The following is a 21,514-nucleotide window of genomic DNA, read 5'->3' as shown; positions in this document are numbered from 1 at the left end:
CTTCCGCTTTTTCGGGAAGGCCTAGGATGCGGACGTTATTGCACCTTGATCGACCTTCACTTTCGTCCGCTCTTCCCTCTAGGGATTTCATTCGTTGTAGCATGCCAGTTATCTGGCGGTTGACACCTTGTAGATTGTCCTCGGTCACCGATATGCGTGCTTCTGCCTCTCCAGTGCGTGCGGTCAGCTTCTGCAAGTCCTGTCTCAGCAGGGATACCTCAGCTCCAATGGCGTCCATTTTCTTTTCCATTGATGTCCTGGAGCTGGCAGTGGCGCCCATCACATCCCTGAGGGAGAAGTCCTCCTCCATGATGTCAGGTTCGGTCGATGCTGACCTCTCTGGTGATCTAGACAGCGGAGTGGTTGCATACTGTTCTATCCTGCTTTGGGTGGAGGTTTTTCTAGGCTTGTCCTTCCCCATATTGCGAAGCAGGCCTTGTGTTTTCTTGGGCTCTTGATCAATAGGTGATAAGCAGCAGTTATTCTAATTTGGTGGCCACCACTCTTCGCCCTGTTCACCCAGCGCTCACTGCCTTCATCCACGCAGGGGCAAGAACTCGAGCAGTGGAGGATTGTTAGGCTGCACTTCTCAGGTCGCTATGGGTTGGGAGAAACTGTTGCCGGGGGCCTGTGTCTGCATTTATACGCCAGTATTTCACAGCCTGTGCTGGGAAAGCAAACGGATCTCAGTTCAGCTCCTGGGTCGCGGAGCACTCGCATGGCAGTCTCTCGGGGTGTTGCTCTACCCCAGGCGGGGGGCCCGCTTGCACCGAGATGGGATCACGAGAACTCCTCTCCCACAGCGCTTTCCAGGCAGGCAGATAGATTTCAGGGCCCACTCCTGCCTCTCCTTACCAGGTCTTGTGGATTCCTCCTCCCGGTGCACACCGCAGGCCGGCAGAGCAGCAGGTAAGCAGCAGGCTGGTGGGCGCTCAACGATGTACGGAGCGCCTGCGTCCGCTCGGGAGGCCGGCGGGGGGCAGGAATTCCGGCGCGGATCCCTACACGTAGCTGGTCCCCCCTCTCCGGCAATATGTTGGTCCGCGTAGGGGGCGGGAGGCAGTCCCCTCCCTCTGAAGCAGCGACCGTCTTTGTGCAGCCACTCTTCCACGGGTACCAGGATTTGCAGCATCGCTGGGTTCGCGCTCAGCAGCGCCCGGTAGCCATTTTGGAAACTTCCCAAACATCGTCACTCCAACTTTTACCAGCTTATTTCTCTGAAACTGGCAGTCGATTTCACACTTGGACCACCGGCCTCAGGAGCACCGAGAGCTCACGTCTTCATGCCGCGTCCGTTGGCCACGCCTCCAATTTGCCGACATTGTTGAATCGGCCCGCGCCATGTATTGAAATATCTGAAGGTCTGCTCCTCTAAACTGAAGGCTGCCTTGCACCCGGGTTTACAAAAAATGTGTTCCTTAGTCTGGAAAAAATGTACTCTGGTCAGCACGTCGGGGAGAAGGTTGTGGTGTTCTTGGAAATTTGAGAATTCTCTGTGGGTCCGGTCGAGAGTCATGTCTGCCTGCTCCTCCTTGCCCAAAATATCACGAAAAAGGTCCCTCAAATACACTTCCAGGTCCCGGTTCAGGACTTCTCGGGGAATACCACAGATCTGGCTATTATTTCTTCTGGAACGGTTCTCGGCATCCACGTGGCGCTCTTCTGTTATCGCTTTATGCCGCTCCACTGCCACCACACGCTGCTCCAACTGGTCCTGAGTATTAGCCTGATCGCAAAAAGCCGACTCAAGGTCCCACAGTCGATGCTCAGCCTGCTGGATGTTGTGCAACAGCTCCTGGAAAGAGTTCTTCAGCTCCTGCAGGGTGGACCCCATCCCCTTTTGTATAGTCTGTAGTAACTGCCCAATGTCACCCTTAGTGGCCGGCTGTAAATCATGATCTAGCAGCTGCTGCGGAGTTATGCCTGATGATCCCCGATGTTCCTGGTTTGGATGACTGTGACAGGTCTTTAATGGAGGTTCCAGATTTTTCTTTCGACTTGTTGGGCCTCGTGGTCAGGGCAAGTTTGTCCGTCTTCTATGGACCCAACACAAAGGCGGGTCCGGGCGCCGTTGCAGGGGTTCAAAGTCCCAGATCCAGGCCCCGATTTAGAGCACACAGCTGCAGGTTTTTTGTTGCTCCTAGATACTGCACTCCACAGATAAGACTTGCGTGGTCAGAAGTATAGGCCACCCAAAGCCGTGGGCGAAATGGTCAAACTATAGGAGCCAGCAAACAAAGGACTCACAGTTCCAAACGCCCGGTCGAGGGAGCAGACGTATAATCAGCACAACATCGGCAGTGCTGAACTCCACAGCTGCAAGCTCATCCACATGTGTTGGCCCAAACTCCGATGCACATCATTTGTTTCCACACTCCGGTTTCTAAGCCTGTAGCTCGCCTCACCCCTGTGTATGAAGGTCAGCAGGTCTTCCAATGGTCTGCAGCACCTCTTAGTATGAAAGGGTGGGAGAGGGCTCTCGACTCTGGACCCCTGCCACATCAGTCTTCCAACTGTCTGCAGCACACCTCTATATGACGGGAAGGAGAGGGCTCCCGACTTTGGTCCCTCACCACGCCAATACCCGTTGGATCTGTGAGCACCACCATGCCCATGGGTCCGGACTCGCCACCTTTCGGATTTCTGCTGTGGCGTTGAAACTGCCTCTTAAGGAAGGACGCTGTAGGGCCCGTCCCCCAGTCGGCAGAAGTTCCCTGAACCGTCCGGCTGCGAAGGCACTCCTCCTCCTGCACTCTCTCTAACAGCCCGTCCTGTGCATAGGCTCCATGGCACGGCGGGTGCAGGATGCGGCTCTGTCCTCGAACCAGCTATTGAGCCAGGCACCTCAGGGCGAGTGAGAATCTGCTCCTCAAATGGGTAGAGTGCGCAAGCCTAGCCTCCTTGGTGGAAATGCCAGATAAGCACCCACCGATGCAGCTCATTAAAGGAGCACGGCCATGTTCGTGTCGAGGCCGCCTCTGCAGGGAGGATGCGCCATCCGCCGAAATGCTTAGCAAGCGGCACACAATCTTCATGCAACTTTGCCCGAATTCGTACAGGAACATTTACAGTGCAGGGTCGGCCAGCTTTACAAGGAAACACAGCCTCGGGGCACCCCGCCACAGCATATACAATGGCAGGGCTGAGGAGCTCACAAAACTTATGACTCCATCAGCCGCCTGCCAGGCCATGCCCCCGAAAGTAAAGTGTTTCAACAAAAAGTTCTGCCAGTGTTCAGTTGTTATACTGTTATGTCCTCTCTCCCAATGAGAGAGTGCTCTAGGAAGGTTATCACTCCAGTGTACAACAAATAGGCACAAAGATAAGAGTCACTGACCTGGTCTTCGGAAGCGGCTTGAAGAAAGAGAGAAGTTCACCTGATACACTCTTTCCAAGCCAACTATATTGGCAAGAGGAGAATGTGCCAGGGAAACCCTTGTGTGGAAAAAAAAACGTGTGATGCTGGAGATTGTAGGTTACTGTAAGCTGGAGGGTAGCTGGCGATGGTATTCCGGTTCCCTTCAAAGCGTGGAATGGAAGGTTAAGTTGTCATCTAACCCACGGTAATGGTTCTAAATGATATATGAAGAGCGAGGTTAATATCCGCTACTGATAACAGAACCTCTAAGTAGATGGATAAGCAACGTACCTCCCCTTTCAGTGACTGTAGTCTGGTTAAGGAGATAGGAGGCTGCACTTTGAAGAAATAGTTCCAGGTAGGAGCCTGGAGGAAGAAAATAGAAACAAAGATTTGAGAGGACAATAGAATCGAAAGAAGACTTTAGTGGGGTTTTCGGGATTCTAACGTACCAGGGGAGATATTTCTTCAAAGACTTTCCAGTTACGGTCGCAGGCGTTTCCGCAAATGAATTGAAGGGTATGCTGGGTGTTGAAGTCTGAGATACGTTCGTAACGCGTACCTTCTGAGAGAAAAGATATTTTTAGCCCTATATCTAATTCCCTGACACTTGCTAAACTGAGAGGGAGGACGTACTCGTCTGTGATCCCAGTTAGCTAAGGCTCCAATATTCAAATCCTTTTCAGAGCAAGAAAATGTGCCACGCTGGACGAAGGATTTCCTGAGAGGATAGGAGAAAAATCAAGAGTCAGAGAGGGGGTTAAGAGTTGAAGCAAGGAGTAGTAGTAAGTACAGAACGAACGGTAACTTACGAAGCACGGCCACTAAACGCAGTAGCAACGCACCGCGGCATCTGTTCGGTGTACGGATGTACTGCTTCCTGGAGTAGGGGAGGAGCAAAGCCCGTTTCAGACCGTAAGACTAGACCGACACTCGGAACTACGGGCGCCATCTTGCGAGAGGGAAAACTAACCAATAGCAAATGCTGCCAACGATGCCACAGGGACCATCTATTTATACCCTTCGTAACATCAGTAAGTTGGGCTGGATGTCTCCCGGCTATTCCACACAATAAGTTGAGTCCACAGTCGCAGGTTTTAAGGTGTTGTGGCATCTTGATTTCCTACAGTTCTGTGTTTTTTCTTAGGAGGTTTCAATCCCAATGTAAGGGTTCCTGCACCCTGTTTTCGAAAGTTCTCAGGATTTATTCTCCTTGGTTCTCAGTCCTATGTGTAAGTTCTGTAGTTGTTGCCTGTGGATAGATACTGTAAGCAGGGTTGTGAGTGGCAGGCATTCCAAGATGAATGGAGACATAGGATGACAAGAGGCTATCCTAAAGCTGAAACTGGGTTCTCACTAGGTCCCCAATTTCATTCTCTCTGTCAGGGTTCTGCTCCAAACTCTCTCTTCACCCTGGCATTGCACCTCCAGTTTTGCTCCCACAAAGCTTTTCAGGTGGCATCATGTCTTTCTGGGGGGTACCCCTTTTGGCCTTTAGGACTTCTACCCTATCATCAACCAAGTTCCACTCCACATCTCTGTTCTATCTCCTTCCCTGGTATTTTCCTGATTGTTGATGTTACCTCTTCAGTTCTTTCTATAGCCACCTTAAGGTTACCCAATTCTCCACCTCAATGTGTCACCTCTTTCACCTTTACATCATTTCCACCTCTTTCAACACTTCCTCTACCCAATCTGCGTCACTTTCTTTTATATACTGTTCTTTTCTTATCCATCACGCATCACTATTTTCTTTCACCTGCTGTCTATTCTCACCTCATTCGCCCCTTTGGGAACCACCCCTAGAAAAATGATTTCTGTCTAATTCCGGCTTTCTAATTCTCTTCTCCCTCTACCTCCGCCCTTTAGGGCACCTCCCTTGAAATAATTCACTTTCTCCAGTTCCCTATTATCCACCTGTTCTTTATCACTCCTTTGGGCACCCTTAAAACAGATAAGATTTTCCAATTACCTTCTCCCTCTCTCCCCCCTCTCGCCACTTTGGGCGCCTACTTCACCCCCTTTATTTTCTTCCCCCACTCAACCACCTCCTAACCTCCTTAACTTTTCTCCAAACCCTTCTGGGTCTTATTCCTTCCAGCCCTCTGGCTTTCTCGATTTCCCCACCTTCAGAGTTTGTCTATACCCGGCCTCCTGGGCCCTCTCAGCGGCCCCCTGTCTCCTCCTTACTTTAGACTTCTAGATCTGTTCCCCAACCTCCGGTCTCCTGCTCACCCCTTCTGGGTTATCTCACTAGCTTCTTCTCCATTCTCTCAAGCCAGCACTGAATGAGCTTGTCATCCTATCTTCACCAGCTACTGATTGAGAGCTTTGATTTTTTTTTTAATGGCCCCCCCCCATCCCCTCACACCCCCACTCCTTGTAGCCTTTCTTTGGTGTAGTGGGACTCTAGTATGGTAGATTAGATACAGATTCCCTGCTGGGCACCATGTATGAGGATGGCTTACAGTACTTGTGTGTGACTTGGGATTGGCTGGTTCAGATAGATAGAGTTTGGAGGGAAGGGGAGGGGAGGGGGAACACAGAGAGAAGGTGGGAGAAGAAACTGGGGGAAAAGAGAGAGAGTGAGATGGGGCATGGGAGGGCACCCGACCGACCTGGGGGCCCACAAGCTGCAGTCTTGGGTCCCTCCCCATGTTGACACTGGGTTCAGCATTGCGTCACTTATGGTGACGCCTGGCATCCTTGACAACCCCACGCTATTTGGCACGATCTTCGTCACAGCCTCAGCATGGTTTCAGCACCCCAAACCTTGCACAATTTGAATGAAGAATAAAGAGGCACCTTGCATTCTACAGCTGATTACTCACAATAGGTATTCCTGGCCACAAACCCAATGGCAAAACTGGCACGTCTCTCCAGTAGCCTTCCTCCAAAATGCATTCTGCGTCAACAATCTCTGCACTTTAAACTTTGCACGCTGTTATGCCTTTTTTGGAGTCTGTCTAGAGCTCATGAAGCAAGTGCTGTTCAGAAAAAGTTAATGGCCATCCCTTTCCTTTCTTATTGCTCTTACATTTCTAGACTGATTTTTAACTTGGCATTTGGGAATGCTGACTTAATTTTTTACTGGAAACCTTCTGGCACTTTTTGACGCTTGAACTTGTTTTTATTATTTAGAATAAAACTCATGGCTGAAGGGGAGCTGAAGGACATGGAACAGTTCTTTGATGACCTGAGTGATTCCCTTACTGGGACAGATCCAGAGGTGCACAAGACAAGTGTTGTAGGTAAGAAACCATCCACAAGTGGTGGTAGTGCAATGTAGAGCCTGAGGAACAAGTGTTGCTATTTTGTATGCAGAATTATTTTGATTGCATGTATAATATGTGGTAATGGGATACATCTATCACAATAACACTTAGCTTACATACCTAATTTTTTACAAATAACATCCAATGCTCCTTGCAGTTCCATAAATACAAAATATAGATTACATTTTAGGTTTTCTTTGCAGAACTCAAACAATTACTAATGTTGGGATGTTAAAGGGAGGCAGTATGTTTCCACCTTTTTTTATCATGGCCATTTCTTTTACAGAAAGTATTTTTTGTTAGTAGATCAGAATGCATTGTCTAGAGATTCTTGATTCCCAGACTTGTCTGCTTCTCGGTGTATGTCAAACCTAGATAAATGCAGGCCACAAACAAATGTGGTAAGATGTTTATTATTTAGAGCAGAGCTGTCATTCTTTTTTAATTAAATCTGCTCCTACTCATTTCAAACTCTTGGTACATTTTCTTCTTGTACAATAATTAACAGCTCATCCGACTCCTCGGTCTCCAGATAAATGGTAAATATTGTTAGGCAGTATAGTCTTTCACAATATGATATGATATGATATGATAAGGTATTTGTAACGCGCCTATACACAAGTGTTTCAAGGCGCGACGAGGCGGGGAGGGAGGAAAACAAGGGGAAGACGGACAAGCGATCCTACTAGGCCAGGTGTCATTCAGATCGTGCAAGTGCAGAGGTAAGGGGAAAAGGAGGAAGTGCAGGGGGAGGAGGAGGGGGGAAAAGTGCAGTACAAGGTAAGTGGCGTAATAAAATAATAAATGATAAATAATAAATAAAAAGGGCCAGCTGGTGGCAAGTGCGAGGTAAGTGCAGAGCAAGTGCTGGGTAGGGGGCTGTAGGGATACAGTGACAGTCCCACAGTGCAGGGGGAGCCAGGGGGGCAGTGCAAGTGGAGAGTGGCTGGGCCCTGGACCGAGGTCGCTGAGAGTGGCCCAGATGCAGGTTAAGTGTAGAATTCAGTGGGGAGTTGAGCAGGTTTAGCAGGGGAGAGGGAGAGAGAAGGCAGAAGCGAAGAGGAAGGTTTTGAGGTGCTTCCGGAACCGGAGATGGTTCTCCTCAAGTTTCAGGGAGGCAGGCAGGCTGTTCCAGAGGGAGGCCCCTGCTGCGGAGAGAGATCTACCCCCAGCACGTTGCTTCGAGAAGCGGCTGACCATGAGGGAGTTAGAGATGGATGAGCGAAGGGCTCGTGAGGGAAGATATTTAGGAAGGGAGAGTTGAAGGTATTTAGGCCCCAGGCCCCAGAAGGCCTTGTGGACAATGCAGAGGGTTTTGAACTTAATCCTCGCAGCCACTGGGAGCCAGTGAAGAGATTTCAGTCCTGGAGAGATACGGTCCCTGGGCTTGAGGCCAAGGACAAGTCTCGCAGTTCTTTTCTGGATAAGTTGCAGAGGGCGGAGAGTGGAGGCAGGGAGATTAAGATAGAGGCTGTTACAGTAGTCCAGCCTTGAGAGAACCAGGGCTCGGGAGACAGTGAGCTTCTGGGGGAAGGAGAGGAAGGGAAGAATACCTCTGAGGAGGTGCAGCTGGTAGTGTGATTTCTTAGAGACATCAGATATATGAGGAGAGAAGGAGAGTGTGGAGTCGAAGATGACCCCGAGGTTTTTAGCCTTGCAGGTAGGGGCAGGGAGGGGGCCAAGGGAGGCCGGCCAGAGAGCTGCAGGGAAGGAGGGAGTGGGTGCGCCGATGAGTAGAATCTCAGTCTTACTGGCGTTAAGGCAGAGGTCATTGGCGGCACACCATTCCTGGATAGCAGACAGACAGTCGGAGATGAGGGAAGGAGAGGAGGAGGCCGAGGGTAGCCTGAAAATGAGCTGGGTATCGTCCGCATAGCACTGGAAGTGGGGGCAGAGGGCGGCGATGCGGTGGGCAAGGAGTGCCAGATACTGGTTGAAAAGCCAGGGAGAGAGGTTGGATCCCTGGGGGACACCACAGGTGGAGAAAAAGATGTCAGAGAGGAAGGAGCCCATTTGGACCTGGGAGGGTCGACCGGAAAGGAAAGAGGTCAGCCATGCCAGAGCCTGACCAGTGATACCCAGGTGATCACGGAGACGGTTGAGCAGGATGGCATGGTTGACAGTGTCAAAGGCAGAGGAGAGATCGAGCAGAATGAGAACACAGGGAGTGTTGGAATCGAGGTTCAGGAGCAGGTCCTCGCGGATGTTCAGGAGAGCAGTTTCAGTGCTTCTGGCCGCTCTGAAGCCGGATTGATGGTCATGAAGATTACCAACAGATTCAGCATGGAGGTTAAGCTGGGAGATGGCCAGTTTCTCCAGGAGCTTGCCCAGGAAGGGAGTAATGGAGATTGGGCGATAGTTGGCTGGGCAGGAGGGGTCGGAAGAGGGTTTCTTGAGGAGGGGGTGCACAAGGGAGTGCTTGAGGGGGGATGGGAAGACTCCAGAGGCGAATGAGTGGTTGCAAAAGTCAGCCAGGGCAGGAGCCAGGGAGACGATGTGGTCCTTGATGGTTTTGGAGGAACAGGGGTGAACCTGTTTAGACGAGGCTTTCATAGATCGGACTTGTCTGGAAACCTCGTCAGCAGAAAAAGGTGGAAATGAGGAGAAGGAGGGCGGAGGGGCGGCTGCAAGAGAGCAAGAGGAAGAGCCGGGAGGAGAGGGAGGGAGGAGAGGGGAGGAGAGAGAGGACAGGATGTCCTGAGTTTTTGAGATGAAGTGCGAGGCCAGTGCAGTGCAGAGGGCCTGGGAGGGGACAGGAGAGGTAGAGACTGCAGCAGGGTTGGCCAGCTCCTTGCAGATTTTAAAGAGTTCGGCCGAGTTGTTTGATGCCTCAGAGATGCGGGCTTGGATAAGGGCTCTCTTCTTAGTGAGGACGGAGAGCCGGTATTGCCTTTGGAGCAGGCGGCAGGCCAGTTAGTCAGAGGATGAACATGAAGCACGCCATTTCCTCTCTGCCACCCTGCACTTGCGTTTTAGAGTGACGAGATCCGAGTCGTACCAGGAATTACATTTGGCTTTGGGCTTCAGGCGGATTCTCATGACGGGGGCAAGGATATCGAGAGTATCAGATATAGAGGAATAGAGCATGGAGAGGGCTGTGTCGGGGTGGGAGTCAGCTGAGGGGGGAGGAGGGGGCGAGAAGGTGGCAGCGAAAGCCTCAACTGACACACGCTTCATGGGTCGGATGACCGAGAAGGTGGGTGGCAGTGAAGAGGGTGGCTTTGCCTGTGGGGTAGGGAGGGAGAGGTGGGAGGATAGAAGAAAGTGATCGCTCCAGGAGAGAGGAGTGGAGAGAGGGAGGGAGAGGGGAAGGTCAGAAGAGATCAGAGCATCAAGAGTGTGCCCTGCAGAGTGAGTAGGACCAGAGGGGAGAATAGAGAGTGAGAGAGAGTTGCAGAGTTCGCGAAAGAGACCAGTGGGGGGACAGGAGGCATCAAGGTGGATGTTGAAGTCACCGAGAAAGAGAAGTTGGGTGGTTGAGGACAGGAGTGAGGAGGAGAGATCAGCCCACTCAGAGAGGAAGGAGGAAATTTGGCCAGGTGGCCGATAGATAGTAGCCACGGTAAGGGAATGGCTAGGAGAGAGAGAGAGTCGGCAGACAAGACATTCAAAAGAGGAGTAGGTCTGCGTAGGAGTGACAGTGGCAGGAATCCACTCAGGGAAGATAAGGGCAACACCACCCCCTGAGCGGTTGGGCCTGGGCACGGAGAGGATCTTGTAGCCGTCAGGTAGGAGTGTGTCGAAGCTGGTGGCAGAGCTGGCAGTGAACCAAGTCTCAGTGAGACCGAGGACGTCGAGGTCCAGTTCCTCAAGAAGGCGACAGATATCAGAGGAGTGCTTGATGGCAGAGCGAGAATTTAGAGTGGCAATGTGGAGAAGGTTGCCACCCTTGAAAAACTTCCGGGGAGGGGTACAGGTCAGAGGTACACCCTGCGGAGGTGTTAGAGAAGGAGTTGAAGAGGGAGCAAGGGAGGGGGTAGGGAGGGGGGAGGCAAGGTAGCTGAGGATAGAGGAGGAGGGACAGCGGGAGCGGAGAGGAAGTTGATGAGGCATGGGAAGCGTCTATCAAAGAGGTGAAGGTTGGCCTGAGGGCCTTGGACCAAGACGGTCCCGTTAGCATAGACATTAATGATGGCTTTAGAGGAGTGGAAGGGGGCCAAGAGGACATCCCAACGGGTGCCACCATTAATGGGAGAGGTGGAGAAAGGAGAGAGCACAGCGACCATGTGAAGGATCCATAGGTCAGGTGAAGGCACGAAGAAGAGAATGTCAGTGAGAGTTTCCTTGGAGCAGGCGCTCGTGTAGGTGTCAGCGATAGGGAGGCCTGGGTTGGAGACCAGGATATACTTGGAGTTTATCTCCACTTTTGACAGTTCTCCTTGATGTCCTTTCTTCTAGTCTGTTCCAGACTTGTGTGTCTTTTTGTGTCACAGACCTTGGTTTGGGTGTACCTTGCTGTAATTTGACCCCCCCCCCTCTCCTGTGGCTTCTCACTTTCCTTCTCTCCCTTTATCTGGTTCAGTTGATTTCACTTCTGTAAGGAGGAGACCGGCGCAGAGGTTGCATGGTTTAGGGCAAAGACTTTTATTCTTGAAAGGAAGTAAAGAGAAAACCCCATCTTTCCCTAATTCTAAAGGGGTTTCCTTGCCTGAACTAAATACTAAGGAGTCTGTCAGGATGGCAGTCTAAAGAAAAAGCCCACCATCATGGTTCAAAACCTATTTCAAACCCTTACACATGAAAGCATGCTAAAGAGGTTTAATGTAATCTAGGTCCAGAAGAATGACTCCCTTAATCTGGACAGGTACAGTTTGAGATGGTTGGCAATTTCACGTAGTAGGGGGAATGTCTCCCTTCCCCTGGCCTTTCTCAGGCGCCGGGCTAGTCACAGCACAAGGGGGTATGGCTGCTTCCACTGGCCTTTCCCAGCTTTCCTTATTCACGGTGCCAAGGGGGGGGGTGGTTGCTTCCCTTGGCTATTCTCAAAGTCGCAGAAACCAGCGCCCTTACCTGTATGTGAATGGATGGAATGCAAATACATGGCAACACAGAAATAAATAATATATCACAAGGATATTCTGAGACAGACATGGTATCAAGAGAGACACAGAGTCAAATGGGTTCATTTGAAATCCTTTATTTACTAAGGTTCCTTGGTTGGTGTAATGCCTGACTGGCCGTAGCTCCAAAGGGATAATTCCCTCAACGGTGGAGTCCCGAGTTGAGTCCAGTCTGCTTCAGTCCTCTTTCGGACGTGCAGGCGGCAACTCTGATGGAATCTGTCACCGGTACCCTGACTCGCAATAAATCATTACAACAAAGGCAGAGGGGAAACATGACCCTGACTTGCGATCTTCAAGTTAAGGTAACTACATTTTCTAAACCAGTAAAAGTGAGTGGCTTGTTGTCCTCTGTGGCTCTGTTTGAAATGGCGCCCTCAGTACCTTCCCTGGCCTCACTTGTGGTGGCGAGTCTAAATGTTGAAAACATGAAATCTCATTGTAAATCGCCTCTTTTAACTGTAGACTCTGAAGCTCGTGAAACATTGCGCGTATTAAAGGAAATGCTAATTGTCAGTTTGAAGTTAGAACTGATGCCACCCAGCTCCCTTCTTTATTTGAAATTACCGATTCTGAGCTGTTAGAAGCTCGAATTCTGGAGGTCTGTGACGCCGAAAAAAGTCCAGCTGAAAATTCCTGTCTTCGATTTTTAAGTGAAGCAAGCGAAGCTTACTTTGAAAATGATGCACCGTCTAATGGTTGCTTGCGGCCGCCGAGCATTACTCATGCTGTCAGTTCTAATGCGGCGGCTAGTAGCCTCATTGCAAATAAGGAACAGTTGCTGTGTTAGCCACAAAATGAGGTCTCGCCGCTCGCCACATGTGAGCAGAATGCACAGCTTTCTAATGCGATTGGCAGCGCAGTAACATTAACAAACGTAAAGCATCTGGAGTTGGCAGAAAGCGCTGTAACATGCAAAGCTTCCAAAAAGCAAACAGCCAGGTCACTGACATATCTGCACATGCGGCTTCTAACCTTCTGGCAAACAGGGTAAATGTGTACCAAACGCCATTAAATAGTTTGGAAGCGGAGCTACCATCTGGAACTACGCTCTCTGATACAACAGCTCACTTTAAAAGACATAATTATGACTATGCTGCTCGTGAAGCTCGTCTAACAGAGGCCTGAAATCTGATTTTGAAATTATAAAGGAAAAATTGAATTGCTAACACCAAGCCACTGTTGTCTTCGATGTTAAACTCTAATAAGACAAGTGGGTCTCAATCCCGTTTTTTTGTCCAAGCCACGGGCAATTGAATGTCTTTCCACTCGAGTGGGTACTACAAATAACTCCAAAAAGAAAAGCTTGGTGATACTTGCAAAGTTGGCTCGAAAATTCATACTTCACCAGCTAATGCAAATTATGATGAACTTCAAGAAGCCAGGCTTACTTTTTCTTCACCCGACATAAATAAAATAAACAATATGGAACCAGTCAGCCAGGTTGACCACGAAAAAGGAAGTGGTCTAAAAAATAAGCTCTCAATAGCTGCAAGCATACAGATACATAATAATGTTCTAGCTGCTATTTCTATTGCACTCATACCTTTCACCAAGCTATATGAGTCATTGAATGAGTCACTAAAAGAACAAAGTGCCCTGCTTGGCAATATGTTTTCCAAAATTCAGAATCTGGATACCACTAATTCCTTTCTCCAGCGACGCTTAGAAAAAGAGGCAGAAATATCTGAAAGCTGGCAAACCCAATTGAGTGACATAACAAGAAATGAGCTAGCAGATAAAACTGATTTAATGGAGGCCGTTTTGGAGTGCACAAAGTGGATGCGTCATAATATCGCGCTGCCCCAACCATCATCTGCCTCCTTTGGAAAAAAAACCTGTCACTGCTCTATCCAGATTGAAAGAGCTTGCCAGTTGATTGCACCTGCTGCCATAAGTGTGGTACCTTCGAGCGATCAAGTGCAGGATGCCATACATCTGATCCCGAAGCAAGATACGCCGTTACCAAAAGAGTCTGCAAAAAATACAGAGCACTCAAAGGCCTTATCGGAGTCTGATCAAGACCGTATCCTATGTGATACCATTGTGATTCCAACGACCATCTCTGTCTGGATAATTAAATACAATGGGAGTAGAGCAGTCATCTAAAGTGGCAGCATTGACAAAAATGACCGCTTCATTTGGCATCTTTACTGGTGCAGCCAAATCTTTGGCAGTTCAAGCAAAGGGCACTACAAAAAAGCAGTCTAAAGCTGCCGAAGAAAACAACAAATGTAGGTAATGGACCTAAGGGTCTATCCAACAACTCCAAGAAATTCATCAGAAATCTGACGACCCCTCCAAAAACTGGTCTGTTTATGCGCAAGCGCAATGCTGATAGCCACAAAAGGACAGAAAAAATCGAATGAAGATGTGGGACTTTCCAACCCAAACAACCACGTGTGGAAGATGTGGTTGAAGATGTCCTTCCGTCACCAGCTTCAATAGATCTGGCTGATCAACATACTCTATTGAGGAGAGTGAAGTCGGCGATTCCTCAACTACTTCTGGAGCTATGGTCTCCCCTTCTCCTGTGATGGTGTCAAATCCAACAGTCAAATTTGCTCAAACAGCCAATTCTGCAACAGGCAATCGAACTGTACGCGGGTCTCTCAACAACAGAATCCCTCCACTGAAACAATAAATCGGCTATCACAGAACAAAGTGTTCAAATTGATGTCTGATCAGACAAATGTGAAGATGTGCAACCTAAATCCAAAACTGACTACTGCGCAGTTGAAAAAAAAATAAAATGCGAGCCAACAATTGGATTCATCTACAAACTCAACTAATTCTGCAGCCAAAAGATGGAAACTCCAATTGGAAAATATACTGTCCATCAAAAATGAAGTCAATTTAAATCGAGGAAATGTAATGAAATTGTTTCATTGTATCCCCTCGCTCCGCACAATTTCATCTGAAGATATAGTGATCGTTGAATATGTTACAGAAACCCGCTCAGATTTGGTGATTTTACACATTAAATCACATATAATCATCAAAACCTTGTTGGCAGCGAAAGAGGAGCTTCTCTTCTTTGGCTTTGGATTACTAACAGAAGATGACATAGGATACAAAGTTATAACAAATTAATTTCTTGAAGATGATCTCTCTAATCCTAGAGATGTAATAAGATCATCACCCCATTCAAGAAGAAACGTAACACGTTCTTCAAAGGCGCCACTGGAACAAGGCTCTTCACAAAGATTCGGCTCTGAGACCAATCCAACAAGACAATTAAACACTCAGTAGCTGGTGAGTACCTCTGGAGAAGTTAGCTGTTCGCTCTTCTCTTGGAACACCAGAGGCTTCTCAAATCTATTCAATGAACTACCATTTACACTTGCTAATAATTTTGGAATATGTTTACAAGAAACATGGCTGCGGGAAAGCCCGTCCAGAGATGGCTACGTAACTTTACTTAATCGTGCTGGTAAAAATCTCAAAGCGAGACCATATTCTGGTCTAATAACAATGATATAAATCAATAACAAGTGGAAAATAATTGCAACTGAAAATCCAAATTTATTCGTACAAGTGACAGTCTTGCATTTGTTTCACCAGAGCAACAAGGAAAGTGACTACTTGTTATTAATAAATGCCTATTGGAACCCGGCTAGGATTTCAACCATGAAATACTTGTCATCTGTCACCTCAATTATTGACACATGGATGAACAAATACTTCGATTTGAAAATAATCATCTGTGGAGATCTGAATTTTCCCCTCTTCGAAAACAAAGCCCCTGCTACGAGCTGTTCTCCTCCAAAAAAATTCCCAGACATCAGGTAGAGGGTGAAAGTGGTTAGCAGAATTAAAAATTAGAGATTGTAACATGTTAAATGGAAATGTCAGAGGAGACATTCCTGATAGACCAACATGGCACCGTAACAACTTCTCGTAGACAATGGACTATTTCTGGTCTTCTAAAAATCATCTTTGTAAAATTGATGATCGATCGATCCAGAAAACCTCTAAAAGTGATCATGATGTGCTAAAATTAACATGGAGGCTATATAGTGAGACCATGTCTTCAATAAATCCCCAGGTTCTTCAAATCAATCAAGGAGCTAATAGACTAAGGATAAATAATCAACAAATCAATGTGCTAAAAGAGCTTATGTTTTTGACTAACAGCCCCCTAAGTTCGGAGATAAACTATGCACCATTACTTTTACAATTCAAGTCAAAATCATGCTCAAATAAAATCACGGTTTGTACTAATGAATATGTGTAGAATAAACCTAGTCTTGGGGACTGGTGGTGTTGAATAAAAGCAACATGTTTTGAGCACTAAAATAATGGCTCAGGGTAGACCTTTGGAATTTATATCCAGAATAGAATAACCCCTGCATTTGGGTACTCAGTTTACTTTTGAAGCATGCCAGAAAAATATAACAACTTGATATAGTACTGAATAACACTTTAAGTAACTCTCGAGTGGGAAACATTTTCATGTGGTAGGAGCCCTCTTGTTACCAGTTCTGTTCTAGCTCTATTTCCTGCCACTTTACTAGGGCTATCCCTTCAGTTACCTATATAACAAACATGTATTTAGCATATTGGTTAAAGAAGCAAAAAGAACGTTGCACCAAGACATCCAACTTTTAATAAAAGCCTTGAATGAGAATACAGCATTGGCCATAAAGAAAAGGAGGCAAAAATATAGGAATTGGTTAAAGTCTTTTTCCACAATTCGAGACCAGGAACGAGGTGAGGAGATTCTACGCTTCATTTTAAAACACAAGTCTGAACAGATTTGGTCGATTCTAAACAAAGGCTCTTTAAATCAGAATAGTATGGTAATGAACAACATAACTTCCAGTGCATGGGAGGAACATTTTACTGCTGTATTTGCCAAACCCCCAGACAAAGGTCAATCTGCAAAATTGCTGGATCATGTATTTTGGAATGTTATAGAGTCATCGGAAGACATTGCAGCTGTAATTCAAAAATTAAACCGCTCCCCAGCTGCAGGTCCAGATGGATTGACAAATTCCATTCTAAAAGCAAATAAAGATTCTTGGTCGCAATTTGTAGCGTTGCTCTTTGAGAAAATTGTAAGTGAAATGAAAATACCTCTTTCCTGGTCTTCGGCTATTGTGGTTCCTATCTATAAAAAGGGCAATCGGGATGATCCTTCAAATTATCTCCCGATTGCCCTACTAGATATAATAGGCAAGATATTTGCGACCTTCCTCCAAAAAAAGCTACCATTATGGGCAACCAGTGCAGGGCTTACGGACATTCACCAAACTGGCTTTATGCAAGGAGTAGGCGTCGAGCTAAATCTAACCCTGTTAAACATATTAAAGCTTGAGGCTATACAAAAAAAGAAACAACTATACCTCACCTTTGTTGATCTTCAACAGGCGTTCGATAGTATAAATAGACGCCTCTTATGGGAAAAGCTGCCGTCTTGGTCGTGCCCTCCAGAACTATTGCAACCCATAATAGCCCTCCACCAGAATACCAGAATTTGTGTTTTATCAATAACCAAGGCGACCTTACCAACGAAATGAAGACTGAAAAAGGAGTTAAACAAGGCTGTCCCTTTGCGGCCTTGCTTTTTAAGCTTTTCATTGCTGACTTGCCAAAATACCTTGGGGAGGTAAAAGCATTCCCACCAAAAATCAACGGCGAACAAATAACCTGGGTCACTTATGACGACGATTTGGTGCTGATGGATTCAATGCCAATTGGCATGCAAATATTACTAAACACTCTCCAGTCTTATCTTGAAAGGAACGAACTTCAAGTTAATGTTAAAAAAAACGAAAATTATGAAATTTGGCGTGTAAGGCAACTGCCGAAATAAACATTTTTTCTGGAAAATAGCGGGTGAAACAATTAAATCAGTTCCATCTATTCGCTATTTGGGTATTCATTTTAATCTATCCATTCAGGAATGAAGCTGGTGTCAAGCCTTTGTAGAACGTATGCAAATGTTCTCACTACAAGGGTTTAGACTGCATGCCGAATATGGAAAATTCTCTTTAAATCAGATTTTGACATTCTACTCGCAGAAGGTAGTTCCAACAATCACCTTCGGAAGCGAGGCTGGTTGGAATATAAATAAATCAATTTGGTCGGTTCTGGAGAGTTCATTTTGGAAGAAGGTCCTTAAATTCCCCAAAAATGTATCTAATGCAGCTATCAGATATGAACTATGCCTTGATTCCTTATATGGAATACTATTCTGAAAAACGATAGCTCTCTGGAGGAAAATGCACCTAGAGGCACCAGCTGCACCTTATTGGATCTTGGCTCCAAAAACAAATTTCCCATATGCTGGTCTCCTAAAGAACTGGTTAGAGATGCTAAATGTCATCTTAAATCAAGCCGACATCGACACAGAAACTGTATTGCATCGTCCACAAATTGCGATGCAGAAACTGAAAAGATGGTTCTGGATACAAATTGAAGTTGAACGCAATCTTCTTACTTCATTGCTCTATCTTGGGCCTGCATTAAAGGGAGTTGATCAGCCGCCGAAGTATCTAGTTCAATTTCCATCACGTTATCAGGACCAGTTCTTAAGGTTGCGATTGAACTTATACAAAACGAAAGAGATGCTATTATTAAAAAAAGACAAGGAGACAAAAGATAATCTTTGCCGGTATTATACAACTGAAATTGAATCATTAAACACCTTATCGAATGTCCTGACGTAAAAACCCCAAGGACTTATTTTCTAAACAAATTTGCCCCAATTCATGGAAATATGGAAAATTGGTGGCGTTTGATATCGACCGGAACTAACCAAAAGTTAACTTGTGCAATAATTGACTATCTTGATTATATTCTAAAGCCCGAGGTATCACTAATTCTGCCGCTTAAAACCAAAAGGCAGACAATAATTCTTTCTTTTCCATGTATTGTGATTTCTAATGTTGGAATAAATGTAATAAAAGTTTGTAAAAAACTAAATATTACAATAAAATAAAAAATAAAAATAATAATTCCCTCAACTGATGTTTCTAATGGCCGTCGTTGTCTAAGAGTCCAAAATAAAAGTAAGTCTGTGTCTAAACCTATGCATGTCCTCACTCTATACAAAAATGTGATGGGAAGTCTTTTTATAAATAAGAAATAGTGGTTCAACATAAATGGAACCCGGGATTGGTTTCAGGTGGTCTTCTTACCAGGTGGTGCAGGGTCAATGTCACACAAATAAGTTCAATCCACAGAGCTATTCATAAGACCTTCTTCACAAGTCCCTTGTAGCTATTCTAACTACCTTCAGTGTCTTTGTCCTTTGAGGATCCCTTCTCCAAGCTTCAGTTTCCTTAAGTTTCAAAAACACCACTGAAAATGGTAACCCGATTCCTTTTGTAAGCTTCTCGGGTTTCCCTTCCCCATGCTTGAATCCTCTCACCAGTTCAACAAAAACGAACAAGACTCTAACTTGGTTAGGCCTCTTAGGGTTACCTTCCCCAAGCTCAGGCCCCTTTCAACTTTGAAACACAAAATCAGTTCTTTATCGGGATGTACTTTGATTTCTTAAATTGGCCTCTCAGGGTCTCTTTCCCCCAAGCTCTAGTCCTCTTCCAACTTTCAAACACAACACATGATTTATTAAAAGTTCTGTTTTGAATTCATAAACCATTCTTTCATGGAGTAGAATCCGAGGCTTTCGAAAACGCTTGGATTTTTTTCTTTACCTAGGCACTTCCACTCTGACCCTCTTGCCCCTTTCTTTGCTCTCGCGTTCTTCTGTTATAATTTTTTTGTTTCCTTCAGATGCTTTCTGCACCCCTTTTCTTCTGCTTTCCTTTCCATGCACACTTGCACCCTCTTTTGTTCCTTGCACACTTGCACCCACTTTAACGTGCCCCAGGCACATTTCTTTGCCTTTCCCGTGCCCCTCTCTCGCTACGGGCCATTCACTGCTTCTGTCCACTTTCTCTCGCTTTCAGCTTCGATCGGGTTATACTTGCCTTTCACTCCGATCTGCTTTCTCGCTGCTTTTCTTTAGCTTTCTTTCTCCTCGCTGCACTTTCATCCTTTTTGCTTTTACTTTTAACTGTCGCACTTTTCTTTCTTTCCGATTCTGTGCCGCTTTTCCCGTTTGTGCCTTTCTCTCGCTCCGCTCTCATTTAAACGCACGCTCCCGAGTTTCTCTGACATTCTTTAGGAAACTCACCGGGCAGCGTCGCTCTGAGAGACGGTTCCTCCAGACAAGCGGGTTGAGATCAGGGTCTCTCACCACCTGCCCCTCAGGCAGCCCTGAGGTCGGCACTGACCCCAAGGGAGCAAGCACTTTTCTGGACCTAGCCTGTGGAATGTAGGCAGCACTTCTCGGGCTCCTTCACCATGCTGCAGCCCACACCCACCGGCCCAGCCTCTCCTCGCATTGTCTTCCTCCTACCTGCAGCTCCTGCTTCTCTCCGCTTCTGGGCTCCACTGGTCCGGACTGCAACCCCTAGCTCGTTCATAACTGTGATTGACCACACCTTTTATAGCTGAACACAGTCAAGTAGAGTCAGGTGTGAATGGTTACCTACCAATACCTGACTTTATTAATGGGACAGTAGTTTTTTCTAAAGTAGGATGCCCTTTCTTTCCCAATGTTATTCCTACGGGGAATCTCCACTGATCTTAGTGGCCTCCTCTTCATCTCAGTATTTATTGGAAATGGGGAGGGGGAGATGAGGTGAGATTGTAAACATTCACTTGAGGTTAGGGGAGAGTGTTTAAAGGGATAACGTTCTGATCACGTTATCAAGATATTTCCAGGGGATATATGAATTTCTCCTGGTTTTTGTCCCCTTTTTTTTTTGGTCGGCTGATGATCTATTTGTATAGGGCTTTAGGTGGTTTTACCTATGAGTTGGAGTGAATGAATAAATCTTACTCTGTGCTCTGATCCCATGTCACTTGTGCCTTCCTCGCTCTTCAGTAATTAGCTCCTTCCCTCCTCACTCTTGGGTTATGAATGCCGAGATTGAAAGGAGAGAGGGTGAGATCAGGACTGGGCTGACTGGCATTCACGTATCCCATGAATACGTCTACTTTTGCCTCCTTCTCGAATGACACATTCGGATACCTCGTCTCGCCTAGGGTATTCCCCCTCCCCCCCAGAACAACCCCAGACTCCCCTAGCCAGGTGATCCTCCATCGCTTGTACACCCCCATGGTTGGGATCCAACAGCGATGGCCCTTCCCTGGCAACCTGAATAGAGGATTCTCGGGATATAAATGGGAGAATACCCCTAGGTTTCTCACAGTATATTAGCCAACCAAGTAAACATACAATTGTGGAAGTGAATGAATGCAAGAAGTAGAGTATACCAAGCAATTACTACTGTGTGAAGTGCAAGAAGTCCAGGCAGGGCATTATACCAGGCAAACACAAGGGAATTAATACAAGAAGTCCTGGGCAGGAGACTATAGCGGGCAACTTGCAAAATGTTTGGAAACAAGGTCCTAAGCAAGGATATTCGGACTGTGTTTGCTAGAGAAGCAGGAGCATAATCCTGGCCACAAAACTCTGAAGTGAATAGAACTAAAGAACTTTGTGTGTGACAGTGCCACTGTGGGCCCAACAAGATACAAGGAACTGTGTATAACGAACTGTTTGTGTTAAAGAGAAATCAATCCCGGGGAAGAGAGTCACCCTCTGGAACAAGGATTCTTTATCATTGAAGAATTTTTGAGTTGGAGCTACCTTTTCTTTCATTACAAACGTTTTTTAAAAAGGCATGAAAGTTTAAAGACATTTCCCTTTTCACCTTTTTGTTTAGTTTATGAGGGTCAGAATAGAACTTTTGGGCATACGACAGTTTTGATTATGACATCCTGACACAGACCGATCCTTA

At 46.6% G+C, this 21,514-nt stretch overlaps 1 protein-coding gene across 1 annotated transcript in view; it reads left to right on the top strand.

The window, feature by feature from the left end:
- Positions 1 to 21,514, top strand: part of ANAPC5 (anaphase promoting complex subunit 5) — a 655,776-nt gene that overhangs the window by 137,197 nt on the left and 497,065 nt on the right. The window contains exon 3 of the mRNA XM_069619569.1: positions 6,500 to 6,609. Coding sequence (XP_069475670.1) covers positions 6,500 to 6,609 — 110 coding nt within the window. The remainder of the gene's footprint in view (positions 1 to 6,499; positions 6,610 to 21,514) is intronic.

This window comes from Ambystoma mexicanum, chromosome 10 (assembly GCF_040938575.1).
Source record: "Ambystoma mexicanum isolate Mex_15411 chromosome 10, UKY_AmexF1_1, whole genome shotgun sequence".
Classification (NCBI taxonomy): domain Eukaryota; kingdom Metazoa; phylum Chordata; class Amphibia; order Caudata; family Ambystomatidae; genus Ambystoma; species Ambystoma mexicanum.
This window is presented reverse-complemented; position numbering and strand designations above follow the sequence as displayed.